The sequence below is a fragment of the Saimiri boliviensis genome, chromosome 16, assembly GCF_048565385.1.
Source record: "Saimiri boliviensis isolate mSaiBol1 chromosome 16, mSaiBol1.pri, whole genome shotgun sequence".
Taxonomy (NCBI): Eukaryota; Metazoa; Chordata; class Mammalia; order Primates; family Cebidae; genus Saimiri; species Saimiri boliviensis.
Window position 1 is genome coordinate 65,799,861 of NC_133464.1, and position 24,976 is coordinate 65,824,836.

At 35.0% G+C, this 24,976-nt stretch overlaps 1 protein-coding gene across 7 annotated transcripts in view; it reads left to right on the forward strand.

Annotated features, from left to right (window-relative positions):
- Positions 1–13,536, forward strand: part of CCDC122 (coiled-coil domain containing 122) — a 41,625-nt gene extending 28,089 nt beyond the window's left edge. For all 7 annotated transcript variants that reach the window (XM_074387759.1, XM_074387758.1, XM_074387755.1 and 4 more), the window contains one exon: positions 13,023–13,536. In XM_074387759.1, coding sequence (XP_074243860.1) covers positions 13,023–13,235 — 213 coding nt within the window. In that variant the 3' untranslated portion in view covers positions 13,236–13,536. The remainder of the gene's footprint in view (positions 1–13,022) is intronic.
- Positions 13,537–24,976: the final 11,440 nt, after the last annotated feature.

The following is a 24,976-nucleotide window of genomic DNA, read 5'->3' on the forward strand; positions in this document are numbered from 1 at the left end:
TGGTAATGAATTCCATCAGCATTTGCTTATCTGAAAAGGATCTTATTTCTCCTTCACTTATAAGGCTTAGTTTGGCTGAATATGAAATTCTGGGTTGGAATTTCTTTTCTGTAAGAATTTTGAGTATCAATCCCCAATCTCTTCTGCTTGTAGAGTTTCTGCTGAGAGGTCCATTGTTAGTCTGATGGGCGTCCCTTTGTAGGTGATCTGACCTTTTTCTCTAGCTGCCTTTAACATTTTTTTCTTTCATTTCAACCTTGAGAATCTGAAAATTATGCATCTTAGGGATGATCTTCTTGTGAAGCATCTTACTGGGGTTCTCTGCACTTCCTGAAGTTGAATATTGGCCTTTCTAGCTAGGTTGGGGAAGTTCTCATAGATGATATCCTGAAATATGTTTTCCAAGTTGGTTCCATTCTCCCCATCTCTTTCAGGGACACCAATGAGTCATAGACTTGGTCTCTTTACATAATCCAAGGTTTCTTAGAGGTTTTACTCTTTCCTTTTTATTCTTTTTTTTTTATTATTCTTGTCTGACTGTCTTATTTCAGAAAGCCAGTCTTCAATTCCTGAAATTCTTTCCTCTGCTTAGTCTATTCTGATATTAATATTTGTGATAGCACTATGAAATTCTTGTAGTGTATTTTTCAGCTCGATTAGGTCACTTAGGTTCTTTTCTATACTGGCTATTTTGTCTGTCAGCTCCTGCATTGTTTTATTATGATTTTTGATTTCCTTAGACTGGGTTTTAACATACTCCTGTAGCTTAATGACTTTAATTCCTACTCATATTCTGAATTCTATTTGTATGATTTAAACCATTTCAGCCCAGTTCAAAACCATTACTGGAGAGGTGATGTTGTCATTTGAAAGAAAGAAGGCACTTTGGCCTTTGGAGTTGTCAGGGTTTTTGTGGTTCTTCCTCATCCTTATGGACTTATGCTCCTTCAGTCTTTGAGCTGCTGATCTTTGGTTTTTTTTTTTTTTTTTTCTTTTATCCTATTTGATGACCTTGAAGGTTTGATTGTGATATAAGGTGGATTCAGCTGACTAGCTTCATTTCTGGAAGATTTTAGGGGCCAACGGTTTGCTCCCAACCCTGGACTGTGTGCTCTAACTCTGGGGGACTTGTATCAGGCTGCAATTTTGTTCTCTGGCTCATCGAGGCTAGGAATCCATTGTGCTGGGGGTGGGGGCTGAGGTGCTCCCAAACTGCTGGTCACTATACTTAGAGGGGTTTTGTCAGCCAAAGTATTCCATAGTGGGGTGAGAGCAAGTTCTGTTCTCATTTGCACATGCCAGCAGCAGCAGTAGCAGCAGCACAGTGGGGTACACACTCATCAGCTGCAGCAGAGTGCTCATGAGACCTGGGGTGCTTGCCTCCCTGTGGGCATTCACCACAGTAGCAGAGGCAGTGTAGCTGGGGGGAGAGAGGAGGACCCTGCTGGCAGCTATTTGTTTGATCTTACTGATTGTGGTGTTGGCTCAGGAACAGGGTGCTGCTGGGCAGAGGTCTGTGTCCAATTTTCCACTTAAAGCATATAAATCAGAGGCTTTCCATAGTCAGATACATGCAACCTTCAACAAAGTTAAATTTAGAAATTTTCATCACCTCACAAAGAATCTTGTATTTTTTAACTATGACCTTTTTATCTGTCTATTGTAATTATCCATATTTTTGCTTTATTATGTTCTTTCTTCCTGATATTCTAAGATTTATTCTTATATCATTTCCTTTTTTATTTAAAACTTCTAAAATCATTCTTTTAGGGGAAGTCTGCTGGTAACACATTCTTTTATTTTTTTCGTGTAAAAATGTCTTGATTTCTCCTTCATTCCTAAAGCCTATTTTTACTGGATATAAAATTCTGGGTTGACAGGTCTTTCCACAGTTGAAAAATGTACTACATCCTTCTGGCCTTTGTGATTTCTGGTGAGAAATCTGCTGTAATTCAAATTGGTTTTCCTATATATGTTAGGTATTCCTTTCTTGCTGTCTTCAAGATTTTCTGTCTACAGAATGAGCAGGATTGGGGAAAAAACATTTTTCTGTTTTCAGAAGTTTTACTATGACATGCTTTTGCATGGATTTCTTTGCATTTATCCTTTTTGGAGTTCTCTCAGCTTCTCAATTCTGTAGTTTTATGTCTTTTGCCAAATTTAGGATTTTTCAGCCATCAGTTACTTGAATACTTTTTTTCATTAATCTGTGCCTTCTTTCTCCTCTTCTTCCGTAACAAAAGATATGACATCTTTTGTTATAGTCCCATAAGCCCTTGAGGTTCTATTTATTTCTATTTTAAATCTATTTTCTCCCTTTTGTTCAGATTGAGTAACTTTTCATTTTGGTATTGTACCTTTTAGTTCTGAAATTTCCATTTAGGTCTGTTTTATATCTTATATTCCTTTGCTCAGACTTTCTATTTTATACATTTCTTTCCAGGCATGTTTGTAATTGTTTATTGAAGCAATTTTATGACAGAGGCTTTAAAATGTTTGTTAGATAATTTTAACTTCTGTGTTATGTTGATGTGGTACATGTTGATTGTGATTTCTTACTCAGTTTGATGTCTTAGTTTTTGGTGTTATGAGTCATTTTTTAATTGAAATGTGGACATGTTGGATATTATGTTTTAAGATTCTGGGTCTTCACTCTTTCTAGGTGGCAGTTGAGGTCTAGATTCTCCTATACTAGTCTCCGTTGCCTCCAATGTTTCCCATGAGAGAAGGAAAGGCTAGTCTGTAGGCCTCTGCTGATATCATTCTGGCTTGGAGGGAAATGAAATACTTGCTACTACTCCTAACATGGCCTCCAGTGACACTGCAAGGACATGGCCTGGTTACTACTGAGTACTGGTGAAAGTCCTGACTCTCTACCAGACCTTCTTTGATATTACATCAGCAAGGAGAGGAATATTACACGTTGATGGCCATGGAAGTCCAGAATCCTCAAATGGGCTCCGGCAACACCACAGTATATGGTCTCTTGCTGCTTAGAGAGGATTAAAACTCTTGGCTCCACAGTTAAAAGTACTGGCTCCTTAGTTAGCTTTCCCTGACAGTGTACCAGCAGAGGGATTAGGCACTTCATTATACTCTTGAAACAGTAGATGTTTAGACTTTCTAGCCAGCCCTTGCTGGCATGAGTGTTCGAAGTGACATAGTTTATTCTGTGGTGTTTGACTTCAGTAAAACAGTTACTATGTACAAGTTTTCTGTCTCACTAGGCTGTTATTTTCCTTATCTTTTGGCTAGATAGAACAAATTTTTCTTAGGGCTTTTTGTTTGCACTTCTTGACATTTCCAGATTGCTATCTTCTCCAGAATCCTCTCTGGGGTGTACGAGTTAAAAAGGAAAACCCATGACATTCCTTGAGTCTTGAGGTTCCCTAGACAATTTGCCTTGTTCTCTCCAACTTTCAGGAGCTTCTGATATTTGTTTTATATCCAGTGTCCAGGGATTTTAGTTCTACTTACCAGGAAGAATAGGTAACTGAAGTATATCTACTTCATCTTGCCAGCAGTAGTATAAATTGATAAAGGATGATGTAAGTGGTCACTAATGTTAGATTTAGAGGAAATGTTACTGAGGTTAAAACTTCTGTTTTTTAATGTTTCCATCTTAAAACTTTTTGTCATGAAATTTAACAAGCTTTTTAAGTTTTCATAATAGGAATGCCTCTGTTAAGATTCTTTTGAACTTTTTCATTTTAATTCTGTTACTTCTAATTCACTTAAAAGTTGTCCTCAATTCCATCACAATATTACAGTTGAAAAAAAACGAAAATTTAAGAACTTAAAGCTTCTCCATTACAAATTATGAAGCTGAAGGACCAATATGATCAGACCATTGTCTTAAAAATGTTGCATTTTTGTCAATAATTTTATTTATTCCATGATGAGAATTGATCATTAATATGAGTAACCTTCTTCTCAAAACAGCCAGATTTTAAAGAAGGTAAATTCAAATACCAAAAGATTTTGTTTACCTTTTTTTTAGTCTTTTTTCTATCCCTTCTGAATATCTTTAGCCATGGCCTTGGTAGAGTTCAAGAATCATCTTTTGCCTGGACTACAGCATTCTTTTTTTCTAATGCTTTCAAATATTGTGCTTTAAATATTTTAGTTCTTATATTAATACCGCTTTTATATTTTTTTGGTTCATGAAAATAAAAAATGGTGTTTGAATAGCAATATTTTCCTGTCAAATAAATGCTGTCAGTATTTATTTGACAGGAAAAGTAAATCTGCCATATCTGAATGAAAAAAAAGCCTCTTCAAATATTTATTCCCAAAATGTCCTTCCCCGCGCCATATCTGTTGTCTGTCTTAATATATTTTGGAAGAAAGGAACTAAACATAGAGTGGAAACAAAAGATAAGTTATGAGTCATTGAAAAAAACATTGGGGAGGCAAAGTACAAGGCATGTAAACACAAAGCTTTAAATATAACACATTAAGCAACAGTCAGTGGTTTCTAGTTAAAGGTAAGAAAAAAAGTGTTATTTACAAATCCAGGAGTTTTTAGGCAAAGGATACTGGAACAGTTGAGAAGGTTTTAGCAAATGATGAATGCTGCAAGCAATGCTTTGTGATAACAGACATTGTGTAAAGCATTGATGGCCTACTCTTGTCTAAGTTTTGTACAGCATGATTTTAAAATTTAAAAGAATAAGGGAAAATTGTGTACACTTTCAGAGCTGCTAAGGGTGATGAACAAAGCTAATTCAGTATGATATAATACACAGCTATATAATTAACAAATGCATTCACTTATTGAGGTCAGCAACAGAAATGATTATACAGATAGAAAGCCAGTCCTATGAGAAAAACCCAGAGGCCAGGCACAGTGGTTCATACCTGTAATCTCAGCACTTTGGGAGACCAAGGTGGATTGATCACTTGAGCCCAAGAGTTTGAGATCAGCCTGGGCAACATGGTAAAACACTGTCTCTACTAAAAATACAAAAATTAGCTAGGCATGGTGGTGTGTGCCTGTATTTCTAGCTACTCAGGAGGCTGAGGTGGGAGGATTGCTCGAGCCTGGGAAGCAGAGGTTGCAGTGAACCGAGATCGTGCCACTACACTCCAGCTTAGGCAACAGAGCAAAACTCTGTCTCAACAAAGAAAAAAAAAAAAACCCAGAGAAGCAAAGGGAAAAATGCTGACCTGAAGGCAAAGTAAAAATTATTCAGGTAGACACAATGATAATATAGTAACTAATTATTCTCTTTTGTAGAGAGTATTAGAAGAAATGTCCAATGTTACTAAATCTATTATTATTTATTAAATGCCTGGTATTTTTGAAGCACTTTATATAGGCTATCCTATTTAAATTCCCATAATAACATGTCTTACAGAATTTTAGAAAATTTAAATAACTTGACTTAAAACCATAAAAACCCTAGAAGAAAAACTAGGCAATACCATTTAGGACATAGGCATGGGCAAAGACTTCATGACTAAAACACCAAAAGCAATGGCAACAAAAGCCAAAATTAATAAGTGGTTTCTAATTAAACCAAAGATCTTCTGCACAGCAAAAGAAAGCAAAATAAACTGTTATCAGAGTGAACAGGCAACCTACAGAATGGGAGAAAATTTTTGCAATCTATCCATCTGACAAAGGAACTGAAACAAATTTACAAGAAAAACCCCATCAGAAAGTGAGCAAAGGATATGAATAGACACTTTTCAAAAGAAGACATTTATGCAGCCAACAAACATATGAAAAAAAGTTAATCATCATTGGTCATTAGAGAAATGCAAATCAAACCACCATGAGATACCATCTCATGCCAGTTAGAAAGGTGATCATTAAAAAGTCAGGAAACCACAGATCTGGAGATGATGTGGAGAAATAGGAATGCTTTTACACTGTTGGTGGGAGAGTAAATTAGTTCAATCATTGTGGAAGACAGTGTGGTCATTCCTCAAGGATCTAGAACCAGAACTACCATTTGACCTAGGAATCCCATTATTGAGTATATATCCAAAAGATTATAAATCATTCTACTATAAAAACACATGCACAGATATGGTTATTAGAGCATTATTCACGATAGCAAAGACTTGGAACCAACCCAAATGCCCATCAATCTTAGACTGGATAAAGAAAATGTAGCACATATACACCATGGAATACTATTCAGCCATGAAACAGAATGAGTTCATGTCCTTTGCAGGGAGATGGATGAAGCTGGAAAACATCATTCTCAGCAAACTAACACAGGAACAGAAAACCAAACACCACAGGTTTTTACTCATAAGTGGGAGTTGAATGATGAGAATACATAGGCACAGGGAGGGGAACATCACACACTGGGGCCTGTCTGGAGGTAGGAGGCTAGGGGAGGGATAGCATTAGGAGAGATACCTATGTAGATGATGAATTGATGGGTGCGGCAAACCACCATAGCACATGTATTCCTATGTAACAAAATACACGTTCTGCACATGTATCCCAAACTTAAAGTGTAATAATAATAAAAACACTCCACATAACAACTACCGATGCACTTTAAGTGTACATGAAACATTCATCAAGACAGACAATATACTAGATTACATATTTCAAAGTTGAAATTCTATTATCACAGCAGAATTCCATTAGAAATCAATAACAATGAGAAAGCTAGGACATACATAAGCTTTTGGAAATTGAGCTTTTTGGAAATTGAGCATTCTAAATAACCCATGAGTCGAAGAAATCACAAGAAAAATTAGAATATATTTGAAATTGAAGAATAATGAAAAAACAACATATGAAAAATTGTGAGATGTAGCTAAAGCAGTGTTTACAATAAAATTAAGTTTTTAATGCCTGTACTAGAAAAGAGAAAAAGATTTGAAATCAACTATCTAAGCTTCCACCATCACAGTCTAGAAAAACAAATTCAGCAAAAAGTAGAGGGAATTAAATGATAAATAACAGAAATCATAGAAAATAGAAAAACAAGGAAAAAATCAACAAAGTTAAAAGTTGAAAAGAGTAATAAAATTGAGAAACCCATAGCAATACTAATCAAGAAAAGAAGGATTAGTAGGGACATTACTCCAGGTTCTATAGATTTAAAAGGGTGATGAAGGCCTATTATGAACAGCTTTATGACAATTTGACAAAGAGACATATTTCTTAGAAAAAACATACTGTAACACAAGAAATTTCATTCATGTTTAGCTCTATTATCCATTTCAAATTAAGCTTTATGAATGGTATGAGGTAGGAATCAATGAAATTGAATTTGTAATTAGAAACTCTCCCCTAAATAAAGTTCCAACTGACACATCTTCATTAGTGAATTCTAATCATATATTTAAGGAAGAAAAAATGCCCAATCTAAACAAACGATTTCAGAAAATAGAAGAGGAAATTCCTCCCAACTCATTTTAGAAGGTGAACATAACCCTGATACAAGAAGAAACAAAAATTGACAGGGATCCTATCAGAAAAGAAATTACAGACCAGTGTCCCTCATGAGCATAGATGTAAGTCTCTAACAAAATACTTGCAAATTAAATTTAGCAATATACAAAAAGTCTAATACATTACAACCAACCAGGGATTATCCTAGGGATGCAAGGCTGGTTTAACTTTCAAAAATCAAATGGCATAATTTACTACACTGACAAAATAACAGAAGTAGAAAAGATATAACCAAATTAATAGTTTCAGAAATAGTATTAGACAAAATTCAACACTCTCAACAAATTTGCTGAGAGTAACAAATTTTCTGACAGTAACATCTCTCAGCAAATTAAGAATAGAACGGGCTAGGTGCAGTGCCTCATGCCTGTAATCCCAGCACTTTGGGAGGCCAAGGCAGGTGGATCACTTGAGGTCAGGAGTTTGAGACTATCCTGGCCAACACGGTGAAACCCATCTCTCCTAAAAACACAAAAATTAGCTGGGTGTAGTGGCACATGCCTATAGTCCCAGCTACTCAGGAGGCTGAGGCAGGAGAATTGCTTGAACTCAGGAGGTGGAGGTTGCAGTGAGCCAAAATCACATCACTGCCCTCCAGCCTCATGACACAGCCAGACTCTGTCTCAAAAAAAAAAAAAAAAAAAAAAAAAGTAGAAGAAAAATTCTTCAACTTGATAAAGGGCATATAAAAAAAAATCAACCTTATAGCTAACAACATATTGTACTTACTGATCAAATGTTGAATGCCCCCGGAGATTGGGAACAAGGCAAAGATGTCTGATGTCACCCCCTTGATGCATCATTTTTTTGGAGGTCCTAATCAATGTTATAAGATGGGAATATATATATATGGCATAAAGATTGTAAAGAAAACTGTCATTATTCACAGATAGCATAATTGTTTATGTAGAAAATCTTAAGGAATATGAAAAGACTAGTAGAACCAGTAAGTGAATTTAGTAAGCTCATAGGGTAAAAGGTCAAAATACAAAAATCAGTTACATGTTATTTAGTTTCTATCTAGTAGCAATGAACAACTGGGAAGTAAAATGAATAAAACAAAACTTTATTCATTAACTCTCAATGACATAAAATACTTGCTAATTAATCTTATGAAAAAATGTGTAAAACTACAGTACACTTGCTGAGAAATTAATAATAAATAGAATGATATCCTGTTTATGGTTTAGAAAACACAATATTATTAGTATCAACTTACCCCCCAAATGATGTATAGATTCAATCTTGTTCTTTAAAAATTTCACTGAGTACTTTTTCCAGTAATTGACAAGATAGTTCTAAAATTTATGTGAAAATGCAAAGGATCTAGTAGCCAAAGCAATCTCATAGAAGAAGAATAAATATAGAAGAAGAATAAATTTGTAGGGCTTAACCTACCTGATATTAAGATTTATGATAAAACTATGCTTTTCAAGAAACTGTAGTATTGGTAAAAATAAATAGACCAATGGAACAGAATAGGGTTCAGAAATTGATCATATTTTGTCAATTTGACAAAGTTGTCAAGGCGATTCAATGAAGAAAGGAAAGTCTTATCAACAAATGGTGCTGACACAACTGGGTATCTATGAGGAAACAATGAACTGTATCTCCACCTCACAACAAACACAAAAATTCATCTGAAATGGATCATAGATCTAAATGCAAAAGTTAAAACTGTAAAGCTTCCAGAAGAAACTATAGGAGGATACCTTCATTATGTTGGGTTAGCAAAAATTTCTTGGTACACAGACTTTACTAACCATAAGTGAAAAATATTGATATATTAGACTTCAAACTTTGAAACTTCTACTCTTAGAAAGACACCATTAAGAAAATGAAAAGGGCTGGACACGGTGGCTCGTGCCTGTAATCCCAGCACTTTGGGAGGCCAAAGTGGGAGGATGTCTTGAGCCCAGAAGTTGAAGACCAGCCTGGGTAATAGTGAGGTTTTGTCTGTACAAATAAAAAAATTAGCCAGGTGTGATGGTACACACCTGTGTTTCTAGCTACTCAGGAGTCTGAGTTGGGAAGATAACTAGAGTCCAGGAGGGCGAGGCTATAGTGATCTGTGATCATGCCACTGGTCAACAAAGTGAGACCCCCCCCCACCTCAGCAACAACAAAAGATAATGAAAAGACAAATTCACAAAAGTAAAAATATTTGCCATACATGTATATGCACAAAGGACTTGTATCTTGGACATATAAAGAAAGAAATCTGACAGCCAATAATAAGTCATACAGCCATTTTTAAAAAATGGGCTAAAGATTTGAACAGAAACTTAACAAAAGAAGACACAGTATGACCAATAAACATGGAAAAGATGCTTAACACCCTTAACACCAAGGAAGTGGAAATCAAAACCACAATGAGATACTATTAACACCTTTACCCCTAAAATGATTAAAGTTTCAATGAATATTAATACCAAATGTTGCCAAGGGTATGAAACAACTGGCAAGATCATGCGCTGCTGAGGAGACTATTAAATAGTGCAACTGCTTTGGAGAAACAATTTGAGAGTTTCTTAAAAAGTTAGCATGAACCTACTGTATGTCCAAACACTTCCCCACCTAGATGTCTGCTCAAGGAAAATGAAAACATGCCTTAAAAAACTTGTAAAACTTGTATATGAATTCTTACAGCAGCCTTATTGATAAAAAGCCCCTATATAGAAACATCACAAATATACCTAGAAAGGAGAATGGAAAAATAAATTGTGCTATATTTATATAATGGAATACTACACATAATACCTGTGAATAAATAACCTGTCCAGCCCTATTATTCTATCATTTTATCAGTCCATTTAAAAGTAGGTGTTTTACAATAAAGAGATACCACTTCACATCCACGAGCATGGTGTTAAAGCAAACTAAATATGGCCTGAAAAGAACTTCGTACTTCTGTATTTGAGTCCTTGTGGATAAACTGCAACCTAACTTAATAGGTAGACAAGATTGAAAACCTAACTTAGGAGTATGTGTCTCTACCAATAGCTGAGTGTTGGACAATCCCAGCAGCTATACTTCAACCACTCATAGACTGCTGAGTGTTCAAACTGTGTTCAAATAAGGCAAACACAGAGCTGTAACCAATCCTACTGTTTCTGTACGTCACTTCCAATTCCTGTAGGATACTTTACTTTTTTTTTGTCTATAAATTTGTTCTGACCACAAGACACCCCTGGAGTCTTTGAATCTGCTGTGATTCTGGAGGTTGCCCAATTTGCAAATCTTTCATTGCTCTACTAAACTCTTTAAATTTGATTTGGCTGAAGTTTTTCAACAATGGCCACGACCAAAAACATAGATAATAAGTATTTTCAAGGATGTGAAGAAATTGGAACCCTATACGTTACTGGTGGGAAATGTAAAATTATACAGTTGCTTTGGAAAACAGCCTGGCAGTTCCTGAAATTGTTAAACATGGAGTTACCATATGACCCAGTGATTCTACTCCTCACTATATACCCAAGAGAAGTGAAATCATACATTCACAAAAAGTCTTGCACACAAATGTTCATAGCAGTGTTACTTATAATAGCTGGAAAGTGGAATCAACTCAAATGTTCATCAAATCATGAACTGGATAAATAAAATGTGGTATATCATACAATGTACTGTTATTTGGCAATACAAATTAATTAAGTTCTGTTACATGCTATGCCATAGATGACCCTTTAAAAACATTATGCTAAGTGAAAGAAGCCAGTCACAAAAGACCACCTAGTATACAATTCCATTTATATAAAATGTCCAGAATAGGCAAATATGTATAGAGAGAAGGTAGATTTATAGTTGCCGAGGGTTAAGAGTCGGGGAACGAGAATGGGGAATGACTGCTAATGGGTACTAGGTGATGAAAATGTTTTAAAATTGATTATGGTGATATTTGTGAAATGGAATAGGGAAGAAATTTAGCCCTAACCATGATTTGGCCTCCACCCCCACTAACAAATTTTTTTCCATACCTGCCCATTACCTACCAGACCTTGCACTACCCCCTCCATTGGGGTCATCTCTGATGACACAAGATATTTCTTGAAATGAAGATAAGCAGCATCTCACTGTAAATCTTACTCAAGGGAGTTAACCCTACCACAGGCATGTGGACAAGACCAGAAGAATGTCTGATCTTTACCCCATGCCTCATTGTAATACTAAAATCCTCACCCAGGGAAGAGCTTATCCATCATATTTTGATAATGCAATGTATGCACTAGCATGATTTCTCATTGTGCCTGCACACCCTGTGCTCCACCCTGTACATGTAATGACACTCCCATACTTCATGCACAGTCCTGTCACCTTTCCTAAAAACACCACAAAGACCTGCTCTCAGAAAGCCAGCCAGATAACTCTTGCTCCTGCACTGTCTCCATTGTGTTCAAACATAAGTCCCAATAAAAAGCCTTGTTTGGGAAACTTGCTCAGCCTCTTGTCAATTTCTATTACATGAGAGCCTAAGAACCTGTGGTTGGTAATAGTTGTACAATTCTGTGAATACTAAAAACCATTGAGTTGTACACTTTAAAGGATGGATTATATAGTATGTGAATTATATTTCTATAAAGCTGTTTTTTAAAAAGATTGGGTGCTCTTGTGGTGCAACACCCTTGCACTTTCCACTGTGCTTCATTGCCTTACAGTGTATCTTTGTCTGGCTCGGCGTAAATGATGGTTTATTTAATAGTAAGGAAATGGACTAAATGATCTGGATCCTTTAGACCGAATGGTCTGTGTTTCAGTGAATCACTGGATACAGGAAATGGGAAATGAAACCATTTCTCTTATGTTAAAAGAAAAACTTTACACAAATTAAATTTGATAAATTTAAAACTTCAAATTTAAGTTTAATAAAATTTAACAGAACTTAACAGAAGAATGATTGGAGAATCAGTAGCCCTCAGAGCCAGCAGAGGTTCAGAGAGCTCTACTTCACGATGTGGGCAGGGAACTTTTATGGACAGAAAATGGAAATAAAGTACAGAAAGCACGTGATTGGTTACAGCTCAATGTTTGTTTATTTGAATATGGTGTGGTTAGTGGACCACCTGTGGCTGGCTGCTATGGTCAACCGAGTCTCAGCTATTGTTACAAAAATATGCTTGTAATTAGGCTTTCAGTTAGTTTAAATCCTGTTAGGTTGTAGTTCCTTACATAGGGACTCAAAGTAGAGTCCCCCAGTGCAAATTTAGTTTAAAAAATAATAACTCTGTTAACAAGAAGGTATTCCATTATGGATACTTTGCTTTGGTTCAACTCCCAAGCTCGGTCACTTGCTAGTTATGAAACTTTAGCCAAATTACTTAAACTCTTTTTATCTTTGGTTTCTTCACACAAAAATGAGGATAATAATAGACATATCATAAGGTGTTATAAGAATTTAATTATATGTGGAAAGCTCTCAACACAGTATCTAACATGTAATAAGTGTTGAATAGTTACACAATTACTGTTTATCATGATTATTTATAGTGTATAGTTTCTAATTAAGTGCTTTCCTCTTTAGAGGAGTCAAAATATTCTTTATGGCTGTTTACTATTTATACTTCACAAGCCCTGTTGATGTGTGCTGTTCTTTTAATAGGTACAACATAAGAGATATGATGCAATTCTTAAGCGTTTGCATTGTCAGGTGAACAAGCTTCAGTCAAATAGACGACAGTGGCAATGGAACATTCAACAACTGGAAAAAACTGCAGCTGAATTAAGAAAATGTATTGGAACACAGGAACAATATTGCCATAGGGCAGTATGGAACACAGACGATGACAACAAAAATTATGGGACAGAACATTGAGAAAATCTTTTGGATTCCTAATAACAAGCATCCACTATCAGTGGCCTGTCTTAATGACAGATGTCTTTGGTTGTTGTTGTTATTGTCTTTTAAATCAGTCATCCATTTGTTAAAATGCCTTCTAACCCTACACTTGATAGCAGTTGACAGACAATAGGAATGCCTAGAGGAGAATAGTGCAAGAGTGTCTATGACTATTTTGAGTGTGTAAAATGTAAAAATGTAAAAATACTCATGAATATCTGTTTATAACTATGTTGCATTCACTACCCTATGAAGTAAAAATTTAGAAGGGAAAAAACATTTGATTTTTTTTCAATGACTTATATTATTAAGATATTTGAAAATGTCTGTTTCAAACTTTTTATTAGAACTTGTTTTTTTACAATTGCCTTTACAGTAGCCCATAAATATTGATATTTATAATAATGTTTTTGTATGTTCAATGCTTCAAATATATTTTCCATTTTCTCTTTTATCTAGAAGGTAATGATCATTTTGCTTTGTTATTAAATAACATATTTTAGAGTGATACAACGAATAAAATATTTTGGTCACTTTTCTGTGTATAAATTATTCGTATTCTGTGACTAAAGTTATAATATCATGTAACTCTTAAGAGTATTAATCGGTACATACCAACATTTTTTCTCAGTGAAAGGCAAAATGTTGATAAATCAAATGTTAACTTGTCCCTTTCAAGGTAAAAGTGTTCCCTTTAATGGGTCTATTGAGTCAAATGCTTAGAAACAAAAGCAAATATGAAGATATGGTTTTAAAATATTCATTTGTAAGGTTAAATAATTTCAAACAGACAGCATCAAAAAAAATTTTTTAATCCATTATCTCGTTGCCTTTCTATATGCCTAAAATTCAGTAAGTGGAGCTGATATAAAACCTGATATAATAATCTTATTATGTCTAACTGTAATAGTTTTATTATGGCTTAGCATGGCTTACTATGGCTAACACTTCAAACAGCTTATCCTGTAACACAATCAGCTTTGGTCCATGACTCAGAAACACAGCTACAGTAAAAATGGCGAAACCTACGGATTGTGGGGAGTACACACTACGCTCGGCTAAAGACAAGCCTGAATCAAATGCTGATTATATAAATAGATTTTAATGTAACTTGCATATTAAAAAGTTACTATACTTCCTAAGTTTAGTTATCACTTAGATTCTAGTTTTCTAAACTGTTTTTAAGTTTATACTGGGATTCAAAATATTTGTAAATGATAAAATTTTGAGTTATAGATTTGAAAGTTTTTAAATTCAGATATGAAGAAAATAGGTATTATCTGCTTAAGATAATGTGCTCTATTTGTAAAAGTAAGTTTTAATGTAGTTTTCTAAAATATTGATAATACATGTACCTATTTTACATTTTATGACAGTCAAAAATTATTTGAAAAACGTTTTTTCTTTTTCTAATCTTAAAAATTATTTCAGATAATAGAGGCTTTCAGATTAATTAAGAACTAAAATTCAAAGTATCCAAAGCTTGATGATTTAGTGGATATGATATTTTAACACAATCATAAGCTCTAAAATTAGAAAATTGAAGTTGCTTTTAATTTTAGTTCTGTATAATTGAACTTAGCTTAGAATATGAGCTCTTTTGCTTAGTGGTATTCACACACATGCTTCTGGTTAACTCAGTCTCTTTGGGGTAAATAGTTCAAAATTCTCCTCTTTCTCTTTTTTTTTTTTTTTTTTTTTTTTCCTCCATGGAAATGTTCTAAGTTCCTGGGGGACTTGTGTCATCAGGGACATGGCTCTGCTCCAGATGTCATTTTCTAATCTCACTGGCCTGTGCGGAAATGTAATACATTTTTCCTGGTGTTGAGGATCATGGTGAGTCTGGCTGTATCTGCAACTGTTTAGTCAATACAGCCAGCTTCATTGTCCAATCACAAGACCTCTTCCAGCCCTATTTCATTTTCTGTCTCTATGCTGGTCAAATTTTATCTCTTTGGGACCTGCTATTCTATCCCTGCATTCTTCCCCACTCCTTGATTTCAGTATAAATGGAGTCTTTCAAGATTCTCAGTGCTTTTAATAGCTCAGCAAAATTTCAACTCTCAAAATAATGAGTCTTCTGCAAAGGAAAGCTATGATTTCAAGAATACTGTTTCTACTGTGGGCTTAAAAAAAAAAAAGCCTAATATGAAACTCAAAGCAAACAAATGACTTCTGAATTCTCAGTAGTATCTGTCCTGATCCAGACCTGCTAGGCACTGTTACCTAAATGATCAGTAACAGGTAACAAATGCAAGGAAGCAGAGGGAAGGAAAAAACCCAACAGTTAACATCTCAAAATACTACTTACTACATGTGCAATCTATGGACAAATTATAGTTGACCAATGTAAAGAAAAATGATATCTACTTTAAGCCATATCTTAAAAACCTTGGGAGTCACCAGATTTTACGCATTAAAGGTGAAGTCAGCCATTATGGACCCTTACATGGCCAATATAAATGGTCTATATATTGTCTGTTAGACTGTGTTTCTTCCAGTCAATTGATTAATCATGCTATTTTCCAAAAACACTGTAGACGCAAAATAACAACACTAAACAATGATAAAGTACTGAGTATTCTGTGCCCTATTTGACAATTTGTATATATCATTTCATTTAATTATCACAATAATGACCTAAAGCATATGTTATTTTCCCTAATTTGCAGATGGGGAAACTGAGGCTTAGGTTGAGTAACTCGCTTAAGATCTCATCACACATCTCATCGGCGCAGGGTTGAGATCAAAGTCCTATTTTAGCTAGATGGAACTACAAGAAAATGATTCCAAGGACAAGCTTCAATTTTATTATAAGTAAGTAATAATTTATTTCTACATTTAATCTATCATTTTGATATATTACAAGGCATACAATAAATTTAATCAAAGGGAGAAATTTTGTAATTAAAAGTAAATGACACACAAATGCATAGGTATAAGTACATGAGAGTCAGTGTCAGTATAGTATTTTGGCTGTGAAAAATGGAATCTTGTTTATGAAAATTGCTCTGGAATCTTTTAAAGCTTACATAGGACATTGCAATTAAAACTCTAAATTTCTGTTATTTAACATTAAACATGGAATTCACTGTTTATCCATAAAAATCATTAAAGGGCTACATGAATACTATAGTGATTTGAAACTATTTGGAGGGGGAATCAGTAATTCAGAAGAACACGTGGTTTTCATTTGTTATTGCTCATAGTTTAGCTTCTCATATTTTCAATATTATAAATATTTTTCATTAACTAAGCTAATGATTACTAAAGCTAATGATCAGAGGCTAAAAGTTATATGCCTGTTAAAAACAGCCTATGTTATCTGTCATTTGAATTTATAATGAATTTCTAAGGGAAGCAGCTGTTTTTCTTTGCTGATAAGGCAATGTAAGGAATGGGTCTTCTACATGGCATTAGCTACCAAATAATACTTTCTCTTGAATGTTACTGAACTATAACCAAAACCTAGAAAAATAAATTGAAACAGATACTATTAGCAAAATAGATCTATTCAATACATAGCTAAGAATAGGCTGCTCCAAATTGCTTTTTCTTTTCTGTAATGTTCTATTTAAATAATGACTGTGAGCTCTAGATCTTTAGAAAAATAAAAATAGCATATGATTTGGTAATGACAGGGTTGCTGTTTACATAATCCAGTGAAGACAGACATGAAGTAATGAGACTTCAACCTGTTAATTAATGAGATGATGTATTCCAAAAGCAAAATTGAGTTCATATGATAAATAGTTTTAAAACGCTTCTTACCCAAAAGCTGTTTAGCATAAAAATCATGTCAAAATTGGAATAAAACACTTAAATTACAGATATTTGCCAGCATTACTCAATCACATAGCACAGGGTAATTTAGAGAGATTGACAATATATGGCCAGTCTAAGATGAATTTTTAAATATTTTTTGTACAAAATAAGTCAAGACACATCATCCACTTCATCTGCTACTGTTATCCCCCTAACATTATTTTACATTAAATAGACATATGTGATCCTGATGCTTGTATTGGAGATGCTGTCTTGAGATGCTTTCGAGACTGTTTCTCCCAGAATCCATAGTGCTTCTTTGTGTATATGACACTGAAAAAAATATAGCTAGCCTGCCATTTGCATTGGTTGTTTTGACTTCAGTGGCCTAGTGTTAACAAACTCATGCACAGGGATCTGAACCAGGTGTCTGGATCCCTGTGCATGACCTACACATCTACTTGGCAAAAAATATCACATGGTTTTCTCTTCCACTTTTTCCACAGAGCCTGTCTAGGCACTCTCAAGTGTCATTCTTTAAAATGAAACCTCTCTGAGAACACTTACATCACCTAGATGTAGTATTGACTTTCCTGGGCAGTTAAATAATGTTGGTAATATTTTAATTTGTGGTTCATACAAATAAAACATGTAAAACATTCAATTCAGAAAAAGATCCATCCTTATTTTAACCCTCCACTAATTTAGATTATCTTCTAAGCCTTTCAATCTCAATTAATCTGTCAATGTAATTTACTTATGCACAGTTTTCTAATAATTAGTGTAATTCTCTCATTTCTTTCATCTCTTTTAATAAAAAAATGCAGCTTTCTCATTCAGACCTTAGCTTTTTCAGTCCCTACACAGCCATAAGTTGCATCATCTTCAAGCTCCAGTTCTAATTTTTTGTTTTAACTCCAAAGCTTAATGCAGTAGCACTTAGATCTCAGTCATTGAAGATAATCTCTTCATTTAGAACCAGCTTATCCAGGAATCTATCTTTTTTTTTTTTAACTTTGACGTGCCCCACAAAGAAATCTTTCTGAAACATTGTGTAATAGACACAGTCACTGCTTTGCCCAAATCCTCTAAGATTTTAAAAAAATCCTTTTTGAGCAGCCCTCTCCCAATTGAGTCATGTTTTGCCTCCAAAAACTCTTACCTAAGACTTTCTTTGGGATGTTTGCTACCCTTAAAAGACTTTACTTGATATTGCAGCCTTGCTTTTCTTCTTTTCTTCTTACCAGTCCTGCTTCCCTTCCTAATTTTTCTAGGGAAGACTTCAATAATAAATCACTCATTCAAGAATCTTCATCTCAGAATCTGCTTCTGGGAATCCCAAACTAAGTCACTTTACAAGATTAATCACACGCTGAAATCTCTATTTTCAAGAGATGACTATTGTTCTACTCCTGTTCCTCCCTCCTCCCTTACCCCAAATCAGTTCCACTCCCAGCAGCAGCCAAAGGAAAGAAGGAAAGAAATCTAATCACTGTCCCATTTGATGTAATTTTCCCATGATTTATTTGCTTTAAATAAAAAAGCAAGCCAGGCCAGGCGCGGTGGCTTATGCCTATAATTCCCAGTACTTTGGGAGGCTGATGCAGGTGGATCACCTGAGGTCAGGAGTTCAAGACCAGCCTGGCCAACATGATGAAGTCCTGTCTCTACTAAAAATACAGAAAGTAGACAGGCGTGGTGGCACGCATGTGTAATCCCAGCTACTTGGGAGGCTGAGGCAGGAGAATCCCTTGAAGCCAGGAAGCAGAGACTGCAGTGAGCTGAGCTGAGATAGCGCCAGCCTGGGCAACAGAGTGAGACTCTGTCTTAAAAAAAAAAAAAAAAAAAAAAAAAAAAAAGTAGTAAATAAATCTAGATTCTAAAACCTCAATTAAAAAGTCTAGGATGGATATATTTCAGCTATCTTGAGGTCACACAGTTTTTTAGGCAGGTTTATTAGACGTCTCAGGCAACCAGACCGAAAGAGTAATATTTGGGGAAAATATTTTGGTTGCTCTCATTCCAACTAGATGACAAAGACAGGGACATGGATAGGAGTAAATTATGTCTGTACAGATCCTATGTCCTTCTGTAATCATCTTGGTTCTCTCAAACCATTCTTTCCCATATTTTAAAATGAGCTGGCTGGGCGCAGTGGCTCACAAGTATACTCTCAGTACTTTGGGAGGTCGAGGCAGGCAGATCACTTGAGGTCAGGAGTTTGAGACCACCCTGGCCAACATGGCAAAAACCTGTCTCTATTAAAAATACAAAATTAGCCAGGTGGGGTGGCACATGCCTGTAGTCTCAGCTATTCAGGAGGCTGAGGCAGGAGAATCGCATGAACTCGGGAGGCAGAGGTTGCATTGAGCTGAGATCGCACCACAGCACTCCAGCTTGGGCAACAGAGCAAGACTCTATCTCAAAAAAATAAAGATAATCTTTATTTTTTAAAGATAAGCCCCAACCTGCTTATCTGTCCTCATTTTATCCCCATTCTATCTAACAGATAAACTCTATCTTAAAAAAATAAAAATGAAGTGAGCAGTTCTCCCTTTTAATCATTCATTATCACATCTGCAGCTCCAAAACACTAGCATAATAGTGTGATGCAGATCAAGAGAAATTAACTCAGAAAATTAGAAAGGAGTATGGATCTGTAGTACAGAACATTACAAAATATCAGTCACAGCACTTGTCATCATAGTTACAGAAAATTTACAGTAACTTTAACAGTATGTATTGCCAACAATAACATATTTGTAATATCTTTACTGTATCAAAACTTAAAATATAAGATTAGTATCAATTGATCAAAAGTAATTATTAGTGTTGTCAGAATGATTTTAGCCTAGGCTAACGTCAGTATAACCTTTTATGCCCTGGACCTCAAAACACTTGTAAACTTAAAAATTAATGGTGCTAGTCCTCAAAATGTGTAGCTTATATACAAATAATTTAAAATTGCTTTAAAATGTCATATACTTATGGAAGTGGGGCATAGCAGTAGGAAGAAAACCTGAATATCAAATATTGTTATATAGTCTAAAAATAAACTGAACAGTTAGAGAGTTAGAGCCTAAAAACAGGAAGCTGATGGCAAAGAATTCGAATCAATTTTCATGTTATACCTTCTCTGTGTTATAACTGCAAGAATAAATATGATGTAATTCTTTTCACCCAGGAGACCAATTTAGTTGGCAAGAAAGACACGTGTGTGTGTGTGTGTGTGTGTGTGTGTGTGTAAAATAAGCTCAAATATGATGTAAAGCATCCTGTAACAGAAGCATAAACCAAGCCCTTATTTTGGAAACAACAAAAGGAGCAATTAATCCCAATTGGGGAGGGATGGTGCTTAAACGATGACTTGGCATTTGATGTGGCTGCAAAGCAAGTATAAATAAGTTCTCTGGATATTCTCATTCATTAGACTCTAAAAGTTCCTATTTTATTCTCCCTTGTAGTCTCCATCAGCTAGCAGTCACCCAGCACATAATGGGTGCTCTGATGTATGTAGAATAAATTCATAAATAAGATAGTCATTCTCATCAAAATCTCCCAATATTCTAGCTTCAGTCTTTCCTATCTTTTATCTTCACTGTCAGTACGATTGCCTGAGTTACCTTCTTTGGGTAAAAATTGAGCATGTAATGCCCTTTAAAAAGTAAGAAAAAAATAATTTCTGTGGACACAAAATCCTTGCCATGAGTAAACAGTAAACACTGAAAAATCTGCCCCCAACCTGCCTACCCATCCTCATTTTATCCCCATTATATCTAACAGATAAACTCTGTACTTCAGCCAAAACACAATTCTAACTCATCTCTAAGCATGTATTCTGACATATTATTCCCTCTGCCTGGAAGTTCTCTTTCCTACATCCAGGAGTCAACTCCAGCTCCACCTTTAGGACCAATTTCAGTGGTTACAGCTACAATAAAGCTGAACTTCATTTAAGATGTCTCAATTTCTCTGCAATGCCACAGTTTAGCAGTACAGCCATCCCTCAATATAAATGAGGAATGAGTGCCAGGACCCCTGTGTGTAACAAAATCTGAGCATGCTGAATCCCACAGTTGGCCCTGCAGAACTTCTGTATACCAAAAGTCAGCCCTCTATTTACATAGGTTTGCATCCCTAGAATACTGTATTTTTCATCTGCATTTGGATGAAAAAGAATCCCATATAAGTGGACCCACACAACCCATGCAGTCTAAACCCATGTTATTTGAGGGTCAATTGTACCAAAAAAATCTGTATCATGATTTCTGAATCAAATTTATAGAGACAGAGGCTTACAACTTAGAGAACTTATATAAGCCTTCTTGTTTAGAATAGGTTAAAATCATTTTAAGCTTTTGAGTCTTGGGCTCCATTATAGACAGTCTAGCATTTGATTGACATAAATAGATACCAAATAAAAGATAATTCATTTATGATTTATAAAAGAACATGAAAATTAGTTTTTTTCTGGACTACTTCCAAAATCTACTTTTATAATTTTACATCAAAATGCGTGAACATTTATAAATACAAAAGTTTTTTTTTTAAATGCTTTTTTGGAAAACATAATGATACTTTTAGGTAGCTCTAATGAAAATAAATGTGTTTAACAAGCCACAAGAAATATGCTTTTCTGTTCTTCCATTATAAATACTTTGAACCACGATTTAAAAGAGTTTTTGATATATTGAAAAATTACGTAAAATGTTCCATCTTTAAAAGAAAACACTGTAATAAGTTTCATGAAAGTACAGCTAATCAAATGGGACTGTCTGGGAATAAAAAGGAGAATTCTTATTAAAAATGGAAATCATAACATTTCTCAGGGTATAATATTATAAATTAGTCATAAATGTAATAAATATTTAAGATGATTTTGGGCAATTTCACTTTGTTTCATTGTTTCTATATGGTTATGCATGATTATGAAATTTGACTATAATTCTAGTATAGGTTTTTTCCAATGATATGCTTTATATCTTTCCTAATTACACCTACAGCAGTCGTTTTCAGAAAACCAGCTTTCTGTGTGTATTAAATTATTTTTTGCACTGCTGAAAATAACCTCTATTTTGATCACTTTCAAGTAGTCTTTACTTTTTTTCTCTAGAGTTACAATATCCCATTAGTTGATGGCACAGGGGTTCTGAGTACTTTTCAGAGTTTTGGCATCAGAGGTATTCTTAACCATGCTTATTAGGCCTTAGAGAGTACTAATTTTCTAGTACAAGGGGAGTTTTGGGCTTTCATTAGGATGTTTCCCAGATGCTTTAATGTTCAGATACAGTTTAGCACAATTATGGCTGCTTTAATCAGGGATATATGAGAAATAACATACATAGCAAAACGGAAAATCACTGGGTAGCTAATAAATAAATGACACCACAGTAACACGATTTAATATCCCATATACCAAAGAGATAGTGTGTGTTTTGTGATATTAACGAATGTAATTGTGAATACATCACAATTTAGATAAATAAGTTATAAAATACCAGTGTCCCTGAAATTGTATGCATTCTTTGAATCCTAATTAAAAATATAGCACTATTTAATATGGTGGGCACTAGAGCAGAGTGGAAAAAAAAATGAAAGGCCAAATATATCTTACTAAATAGTGGCGGGGGTAAAGAAGTTAATAATATACATATTCCAAATTCATTAAACAGGTCAAGACAAAAAGTAGACTACAAAGCATTACAGATAATATATTCTACTTGTGTTTTTTAAAGAGTGACTATAATTTGTGTTTCAAATTGCTGGGAATATTTAGCCCATGTCAAGACCAAGTACTGTTTACTCTGGGCTAAATACTTCCAGTTCTTCTTTTCTAAAAATGTTCATTTTCATTTTAGATTCAGGGGGTACATGTGCATGTTTGTTACAGGATATATTGCATGATGCTGAGGTTTCTTCTACTGATCCCTTGTCTCAGATAATGAAGATAGTACTCAATAGGAAGTTTTTCAGCCCTTGCGCTACTCTCTCCTTTTATTTTTATTTTTTATTTTCTTGAGATGGAGTCTCACTCTGTCATCCCAACTGGAGTGCAGTGGAATGATCTCAGCTCACTGCAACCTCTGCCTCCCAGGTTCAAGCTATTCTCCTGCCTTAGCCTCCCAAGTAGCTGGGACTATGGGTGCACGCCACCACGCCTATCTAATTTTTGTATTTTTAGTAGAGACAAGGTTTCGTCAGGTTGACCAGGCTGGTCTCGAACTCCTGACCTCAGGTGATCCACCACGTTGGCCTGCCAAAGTGTTGGTATTACAGGCATGAGCCACCATGCCCAGCCTACTCCCTCCTTTTAGAGTCCCCAGTGTCTATCTTTATGTCTGTTTTCCCAGTATTTAGCTCCCAGTTATAAGTGAGAACATGCAAATTTTGGTTTTCTGTTTCTGTGTTAATTCACTTAGAATGGTGGCCTCCAGATGCATCTATGTTGCTGCAAAGGACATGATTTCATTTTTTCTTATGGCTGCATAGTATTCCATGGTATATATGTCCTACATTTTATTTACCCAGTCCACCATTTATAGGCACCTAGGTTGATTACATGTCTGTGCTATTGTGAATAGTGCTGCAATTATAATAGACTTGTGCAAGTGTCTTTTTGGTAGAACAATTTATTTTCCTTTGAGTATATACCCAGTAATGGGATTGCTAGGTTGAATGGCAGTTCTATTTTAGTTCTCTGAGAAATCATTAGATTGCATTCCACAGTGGCTGAACTAATTTACATGCACACCAACAAGGTATAAGCATTCTCTTTTCTATGGAACCTTACCAGCATCTATTGTTTTTGACTTTTTAACAGTAGCCATTCTGATTGATGTGAGGTGGTATCTCATTGTTTTTTGATTTGCATTTATCTGATGATTAGTAGTGCTGACCATTTTTTCATATGTTTGTTGGCCACTTGTATATACTCTTTTGAGAATTGTCCGTTCATGTCCTTTGCCCACTTTTTAATGGGGTTATTTAATTTTTTATTGTTGATTTGTTTAGGTTCCTTATAGATTCTGAGTATTAGACGTTTGTCAGCTGCATAGTTTGCAAATATTTTCTCCCATTCTGTAGATTGTTTACTCTGTTGATAGTTTCTTTTGCTGTACAGAGGTTTTTAGTTTAATTAAGTCCAAATTGTCCATTTTTATTTTTGTTACAATTGCATTTGAGGACCTAGTCATAAACTCTTTGCCTAGGCTGACGTCCAGAAAAGTATTTCTAGGTTTTGTTCTAGGATTTTTATAGTTTGAGGTCTTAACATTTAAATTTTTAAACCATCTTGAGTTAATTTCTGTATGTAGTGAAAGGTAGGGGTTCTGTTTCTATTACAACTTATGTGGCATAAGTGCGAGTCTTTTCACCATGCTTGTCACATTTCTTTAGCTATACTCTTCCTTCATGTTGTCCTATGAAAGTTGAAGAAGAGAAAATGATACTGAAGATATAGTCTGATTAGTTGCTTATAAAAGAGCTCTATTTCATCCCATATTTGGGACTCAGGTTTCTATTAATAAAACCTCAGTTTACATGTGCCTTTCATGGTAGTCATAGCATATTGGTCACTCATATTGAACTCACTCCTCCAATCTGAGAGTGGTACATAATACATACTTGTGCAGGTGTCTTTTTGGTAGAACAATTTATTTTCCTTTGAGTATATACCCAGTAATGGGATTGCTAGGTTGAATGGTTCCATTGGCATAAAAAGGGTCAAACTCCTTGATAAAACATGAAATCATTATTTACTGTCATTTAATACATTTTCTGGAGGGCAAACCAAGATGGCCAAATAGAAGCCTACACCGTTCATTCCCCAAGCAGGAACACCAAATTCTAACTACACACAAAAGAGCACCATCATCACAAGAACCCCAAATCAGGTGAGCAGTCACAGTATCTAGTTTCAACTCCATATTTCTGAGAAGGTTAGAAGAGACAGT